The sequence below is a fragment of the Ananas comosus genome, linkage group 6 (genome assembly GCF_001540865.1).
Source record: "Ananas comosus cultivar F153 linkage group 6, ASM154086v1, whole genome shotgun sequence".
NCBI classification, from domain to species: Eukaryota; Viridiplantae; Streptophyta; class Magnoliopsida; order Poales; family Bromeliaceae; genus Ananas; species Ananas comosus.
Window position 1 is genome coordinate 2,505,434 of NC_033626.1, and position 7,950 is coordinate 2,513,383.

The following is a 7,950-nucleotide window of genomic DNA, read 5'->3' on the forward strand; positions in this document are numbered from 1 at the left end:
AAATTATAAAAAGTAAAAACATAAATAATTTACCTGGGTTACAAACCATTTTGTGACGCTGTTCGACCTTTTACAATCTTAATTTCACTATCCAATCTTTTAATTTATTTAATTTAAATTAGTCAATAATATTTTAACTTTAAATTTTGAAATTATTATCCATCTTTACAGATTTAACTAGTATACTTCATACTATTTAAGTAACTATAATTTAATCTTAAAATCAAAATACCGTTAACTAATTCAAATCAAATAAATTAAAATATTATATAATAAAATCAAAATTTTATAATCATCAATTCAAAATAATCTATAATTTAAATAAATTTTCCATTTTTTTACTGCTATAAAGTAAAAAGTAACAAAACTTTTAATACAGTGGAAACATTGCGAGAAACTAAAATGCACATAAAATTTTTATAATTTAGACTTCAATTAAAACTTTAAATTAAACCTTAAACTTGAACATAAATTATCATATTTTATAAAAAAAAAATTTCGGCCGTTAATTTTGAGCCTTTACTATCACTAGTCAAATAATATCAAAAAATCACAAATTTTATTTTTTAGATATTTCAAATAATTTATATTAAGTCTAACAAAACCGATCTTCGATTCGAAAATTCCAACATCAAAAACAACTTGAAAATAAGAAAAACTCCGTACTTCCAAAAGTATATCAACCTCACTATATATATATATATATATATATATATATATATAGAGAGAGAGAGAGAGAGAGAGAGAGAGAGAGAGAGAGAGAGAGAGAGAGGGTTAGACTAGAATACGATTGATAGCAAAATATCTTTCTTACTATCAAATTTTTAACTTTTAAATGAAAAATTATAAAATTAATATGATATTAGTTCTTTATAGAGTTGAGTGACTTTTTAGAATTGAGTGGTTTCCACTGAATTATAATATTTAGTCCAATAGTTAAAAATATTGAAAAAATTGGATCTAAAAAGTTAAAAATTGATAGTAAAAAAATATTTTGTTTTAGCACTATTCTAGTCCAACTATATTATATATATATATATATATATATATATATATATATATATATATATATATATATATATATAATTATGTTATTATACTATCAATAGTACCAAGTTCTTGGTACTATTGAGTTTTTGGCCGTTGGATGAAAGGATATGCGGTTAGGATGACAGTGGTCTCTAGGGTTGAGTGATGGTTGGTTATATAGTTAATTTTAATGGTGAAATAATCAAAGGTAGGTTTAACGGTAAAAAACTCAATAGTACCAAAACTTGATACTATCAATAGTATAGTAGCCGGACTAGATATTATATATATTATAATATATAGAATTATGCTACTATACTATCAATAGTACCAAGCCCTTGGTAATATTGAGTTTTTGGCCGTTGGATGAAAGGATATGCGGTTAGGATGAGAGTGGTCCCCTAGGGTTGAGTGGGTGGTTGGTTGAATAGTATGATCTAACGGATAAAAAAGATCAAAAGGATAGATCTAACGACGAAAAACTTGGTAGCACTAAGTGCTTCGTGCTATTAATAACATAGTAGCCGAACTATATATATATATATATCCTAACCGCATATCCTTTCATCCAACGGCCGAAAACTCAATAGTATCAAAGGCTTGGTACTATCAATAGTATAGTAGCCGGACTCTATATATATATATATAGTCTTGCTACTATACTTTTATTAGTACGATTGCCTTCGTACTCATAAGTCGTTTTCGATGGAGCTTTTGATTCGACGATCCATACCGTTAAATATNTATATATATATACAGAATTGAGCTCCTATGCTTTTAAAAGTACCAAGTTATTGATACTTGTAGATTTTATATATATACTAATAAATGCTTCCAAATATATATTTTATTTTGAGTTAGATAATAGTTGACCTAACCCATTAAATGCGCCCATTATTATATTATCATCACCACATTTAATACATGAAAACCTACTCATCACCCAAACCACCACACTTATCACAACCAGTAAAATATCAACCAAACCGTCTCCTTTTTCGTTTTCTAATAACTTCTCCAAACACCATTTACACATTTCAAGAAAAAGGTAAACAAAAAAAAAAAAACATTAAAGAAAAAGGAAAAAAAAAAGAAAAGGGACGGCTGAGATGGGATCTCAGGCGTTGAGGGGGTGAGAGGGGTCGTGGGTGTGGCGATGCTCGCCCTCATACGTAACAATGAGCATGGCGGGATCGTCCGGCGCCCTCTCCACGTGCTTCCGTGCAGGGCATCCCCGCAGCGTACTACACTTGTAATATCCCCTGTTAAAATATAAATAAATAAATAAATAAATACATAAATAAATAAAATAATATTTTTGAAAACGGAATCAATTTAGATTTATTCCAAGATTAATTAATAATCAATTGTCTAAATATACACAAAGATTTTATAGTCCGGATTTATTATAATACAAAATTAAAATTTAAATCTTACTCTACAATTAAATTTATTGTGAACTGAAAATTTTAATTCAACTACTCAAATTAAAATAGTCCGTGCATTACATCTTCTAATTTTGGTGATGGGCCATATTATACTTTTGGTACTCAAATATGAGGTCGCATATAGTTTGTTTTTCAAATTTTAGTTTATTATAATCTTTTAGTAAAATTTTTAAATTATTACAAAAAAATTTTCCTGCCTAGTTCCCCTAATTTTGCTAACTAAACACACTTTATCAAATCAATAATATATTATTAGCATATAATTTATTAAATTAGTCTATACGTCTAGATTATAATAATTTTAAAGCTATTGAGTCAGTAATTATATTAAATTAGATCGAAGCTTCAATACTATCAGCAGTAAACAAATGAATTTATTACTAATTTATTTTCAAAAACAGAGCTTTCAAATCAATGCATCGGCATCAATGATCATAGAATAAATAGTTAAAAATAAATATCCTTCGAAAAAATGATGGTATAATTTTTACATTCAGCATCATTTTGTTTTAAATAATTTAAAAAATTTTATAACGAAAAATTAAGCTGATTTGATTTTTTTTATATCGTTAAACGAGCAAACATATCGTACGTGTTATTAAATTTATAAATTTTGTGAGCGTTTGATCGTACAGAGTTAGTAATGTCGAAAAAGTATAAAATTTAATTTGTAAATAATTTTAATAATACAGATCATATTCAACGGTGTCGATCGTTGATTTGAATAATCTGGACCATAGTTTACTACCTGACGGTATTTGGGTAAAACTGAACCAATAAGAATGTTTTGGAGGGGGGAGATTGGATGGAGATCGGACGGTTGGGAGGAGGGGGGAAGAAGGTACCGGGGATAAGGGGAGCCCTTGATGGGCTTCTGGCCGTACTTGCGCCACGAGTACTCGTCGGGGGGGATGTCCGCTACCTTCGAGCTTATCGCCGGCACCCGTATCGTCCTCTTCACCCTCAATTTCCTATTTTTCATTTTCCAAAAATAAATAATTAAATAAATAATAAATAATAAAAAATAATAAATATAACTAAATACAAATAATAAATAAATTAATAAAGGGGGTTCGTGTGAGACCCTGCTAACGTGCGCCGTAGGTAGGTGCGCAAGTTAACGGGTCTCCATGCGTTGCGCACGTTAAGAACATCGCACGGGAGCTTTCTATCGTGCGCCGGGGAAAGGGGAAGAGGACGAGGGCGAGGGTTTGGGGATGTTGCTGTTACCTTCTCTTCGAACAGTGGCATCGTCCGCCATTAACGCCGTACTTCCCAGCCACGTCCTCGGCGTGTGCGTGGCCGTGGCCGTGGCCGTGGCCGTGGCACCTCTTCTTGATAAGTGGCGACGACGACATGAGCGGCGGCTTCCCGGCGGCGGCGGCGGAGGCGGAGGCCGTGGCCGTGGCCGTGGCACCTCTTCTTGATAAGTGGCGACGACGACATGAGCGGCGGCTTCCCGGCGGCGGCGGCGGAGGCGGAGGAAGGAGGGGCGAAGAGGAGAGACGACGACGACGCCGCGCCCCCTTGCCTCCCGTTGGAGACGCTCCCGTCCCCGGTGATCGACGAGAGGAACGAGGAGTTCGCCGACGAGATGCTGAAGCTCTCCTCCCCGGCCCCGATCCCGATCGCCTTACCGAAATCTAGGCTTAGGGCGAGCCCCGTGGCCGGCCCCTTCCCCGGCGACGGCGAGGGCTTCGGCGGGTTCGGGGCTAGGGTTAGGGTTCGCAGCGGCGGCTCCTCCTCGTCCTCCTCCTCCACGGGGGCGGAGGGGCCGCGGCGGAAGCGGGCGTGGCCGGTGCGGTTGAGGACGGAGATGAGCTTCCGGAACTTGGCGACGGTGAAGTCGGCGATCTCGCGGCAGTCGACCGGCGCCGGCGCCGGCGCCGGCGCCGACTCCTGCTGCCTCGAGATCTGCGCGATCAGCCGCTCCACGCTCCGGATCCCCGCCGCCGCCGCCTCCTGGATCATGATCGCCTCCTCCCCACCCCCTCTCCGCCCCCCTCCCCCCAACACACACACCACTCCGAATCGAAACCCTAGCAGAGGTTTGAAACCCTAGATCGACTGAGGCGGAGAGAGGAGAGAGGTGATGGAGAAGAGTGTGTCAGAGGAGGAACAAGGGGGGTTTTGCTCTTATAGAAAGGTAAATTGCAACATTGCCCCCTAATCTTTCGTTTATTTACCAATCCGGTTCTTAACTTTTTTAAGATTTAATTGCACATAAGTCCCTACCAGTTATCATTTTTATAATTTGATTCTTAACTTTTTTTTATTTATGCTTTTCTAAAAAAGCTTTTCAAACCAATGCCGAGAGAACTTTATCAGCTGAAATAAAGTATACGGCCCAGAAGCTCAATAGCGAAAAGAAAAAGTTTAGAGATCAAAATGAAAAATGGGTAAAGATTAGGGACCAGAAGTGCAATTAACCCGTTTGTGGTAGGGGAAACGGGGTGACTGTGGGGAATCGGTGATACCGGGATCTGGAAACGGGTCAAAGGGGTGGGTTTTGATTGGACGGCTGAGATCCGTCGTCCTCGTGATGCGGGACGGAGGAGGAGAAATAATGCGAGTTTCCACGCGGTGGGTAGTGGTGGGCAGTGACGGGAAGCTTCACCCTCACAGTGGACTTTTTTTCTTTTTACTTTTACTTTTCTTTTTTTTAGTGTTTTTTTTTTTTTTTTTTTTTTTTTTNTGACCACTCTATCTTCTACAAATCAACAATATATTTTGAAAATTGAGGAGATAAAAAAATTAATTTCATATTAATCCCTACAAATATAATAAATGACAAATATATTTTTTTTAAAGTTCAACTTTCATATATTATTTCTGTAAAAATTCTAATATTTTTAAATATGTCTTTCTATTTTGCTACCGTTAGAGCACTATTTATATTTTCAATTTCATCATTATAGATATACCCTTTAAAAATCATAACAGTATAAATATAAGAGGGATAAAAATATCAAAAATTAATCACAATAAAATATTTAATTTATGGTTAACTAAATTTTTCTAACAAATTCTAACGATATGTCCTTTAAAAATATCATCACTTTTATAAAAAATATTATATAAAAGTTTAACTTTGTAAGGATCTATATAAAATTAATCCTAAAAAAAAAAAGAGCGTATTAGAATTGTAGTAGTTTATATATTGACTAGGCTCCACCAAGTCATCAGGGGAATATAAAAAGTGGTGGAGGCCGTTTCTAAAATGTAACTATCAACTTTCCCATTAACATATAAATTGCACGAATTTTAAAGCAATACAATATTTCTACTAATTTTTCCTCATCAATGCATAGATTGGATCAAAATATTATTGTTCTTTTTTTTTGAGATAGATCGTATGCTACCTGTTTCATTTATTTTATTTAGAAATAAATTTAATTAGAAATGTGAATCAGCCAGGATTCGAACTTGGGTCTCGGGTACCAACCACCAAATTCTTTGTCTCAAAAAAAATATTATTGTTCTTAATTTATAGTAAAATTTATTTTGGCCCTTACTTTTAAGTTCGAATACTTTTGGCCTTGGAACTTTTCTGGATGTACTTCATATTAATCCTATAAACTGGTAATTTATGATCATAAAAATTAAGAATCAGTAAACACATAACAAAAAAAAAAAAGAGTAAATAAACGTATAAAAACTATTAACTAAAGTGAAATAATCTGAAGTATTTAAGATATTTAAATAGTAAATAAGGAGTAGGCATTTTTCACTTCTGGCGACCAGTAGACCTGGTCTAGGGAGAGTGTTATTTTCTACGAGGGGGTCTCCACGACATTTCATGCAAAGTCCATAAAAGTCAAACACCTTAACGTGCCATCTAATGCAAGTCATTAAAGTCAACCTTACAAAAATTTAGGACAAGGGTTTTTTTCACATGTGTGAGAAAAAGTAGATAATAGTTGTTATATATTAATTAGAAGAGGGGGAATTGGTTATATGCTCCTGAAATATTTTCGACTTTCTGATTTATTCTTCTTAGAAGGTTAATATTGAAAATATTTTTTTTATATTCTAACCAATTTCAAATATATTCTTAGAGTTAAAATCTGTTAATGAACGCGATATTATCTCTATGAAATTACTATTTTGCCCTTTCAAATATACCCTTCTGCCACCACCGACTTTTTATATTTGCCCTTAAGTTAGGGACACAAAAAGTATCTTACTTTTTGGCCTTTTCAAATATACCCTTCTACCATCACCAATATTTCTTATTTGCCCTTAAGTTAAGGGCAAAAGTAGCATTTTAATTTTTTTTAACTATGGTAGATATTTAATTCATGTTTAACCTAAGTTAACTTAACGGGTGATAACTGTTGGGATATTTTGAAATAATGGAGAAATATATGATGGGTATATTGGAAAGAAAAAAAAAGTAGGGATAAATGATATATTTCCGAAGTTTGGAAGGGTATATAGGCAATTATCCCTAGAAGAAAATATCATAAATGCTCATCTGAAGTTAAAATTTATTAAATATAAAAATATTTAAATACTATTTTTTAACAGTTTAATTTTTTAAAGTACAACAATTATTTCATATGGTATCAGAGTAGGATCTGAGTTCGAGTCATGCCAAGCTCCTAACATTATTAATTTTCTCCCATTTAATTCAAGTCCACTTTATGGGTCTTACAAAAAGTCTCGGACCCAACAGAGAGGGAGAGTGTTAAATATACAAATATTTAAACATCATTCTCTAACAGTTTAAACTTTTAGAGTATAACTATTATTTCACAATCGATTTGATCAAGATTCTAATTAACCTAATTTATCTTACAAAAATATCATCAATATTTCTCTAAAGATCAAAAATACTTATAAATGCCCCTTAGGCAAAAAATTCATGAACAACATCATCCAATATTTTTTAAACACCACTTTTGCCACTAATATCAATTTAACAAAGTATAAAAATTTAAAATTATTTAGATGATTAATTCTAAATTTTGAACTATATATTAACTAAACTTTACTTTCTAAAATTTAAGTAAAATATATATAGTTTGCTAATATAATACTCATGCTCCTTTTTTATTTTTGCTATGAGATTACACAGTTTATTATGACATATAACCGTCAATATCAGTATTCAATGTTATCTCAAGAGTTAATTATTTTTTAATTCTATTTGAATATAATAATTACATACATTACACAAAAAAAAATTAGATAGCCAAAATCATTGATAATAAAATATTTTTCATATGACATTCGTATAAAATTCAATTTCTTTAATAAAATAAAACTGTGTAAAATTTCTTTCACCTATAGGCCATTCGAACGACCTCCTTTAATTTTAATTTTTTTTATTTACACCTTCCCAATTTTTTTTTTTTACAATTGAGTGATTTTTATTCGCTAATTTTTTAAAAAAAATTAGTAGATTAATGAATGAGATATCTCCATTAAAATTTTACAACATGCAAAAAGTTGAAGGGGTCTACCCATA

General features: G+C 33.2%; 1 protein-coding gene across 2 annotated transcripts; it reads right to left on the reverse strand.

The window, feature by feature from the left end:
* Nucleotides 1,987-4,582, reverse strand: LOC109712245 (WRKY transcription factor WRKY51-like). Of its 2 annotated transcripts, none has more exons than XM_020235705.1 (4): nt 3,922-4,582; nt 3,708-3,833; nt 3,323-3,448; nt 1,987-2,291 (listed from the first exon to the last, which is right to left on the reverse strand). In XM_020235705.1, the coding sequence occupies exons 1-4, from the start codon at nt 4,446-4,448 to the stop codon at nt 2,147-2,149; spliced, it is 924 nt and encodes a 307-aa protein (XP_020091294.1). In that variant the 5' UTR covers nt 4,449-4,582; the 3' UTR covers nt 1,987-2,146. The 2 variants fall into 2 exon arrangements, with proteins under 2 accessions (XP_020091294.1, XP_020091295.1); XM_020235706.1 differs by having other exon boundaries at nt 3,708-3,806; nt 3,895-4,582.

Coding starts and splice junctions, on each gene's coding strand:
- LOC109712245 (XM_020235705.1), bottom strand. CDS start 4,448: ATGATCCAGGAGGCGGCGGCGGCGGGGATCCGGAGCGTGGAGCGGCTG. Junction 3,449..3,707: donor TGCCACTGTTCGAAGAGAAG/GTAACAGCAACA, acceptor AATGAAAAATAG/GAAATTGAGGGTGAAGAGGA. Junction 2,292..3,322: donor AAGGGCTCCCCTTATCCCCG/GTACCTTCTTCC, acceptor ATATTTTAACAG/GGGATATTACAAGTGTAGTA.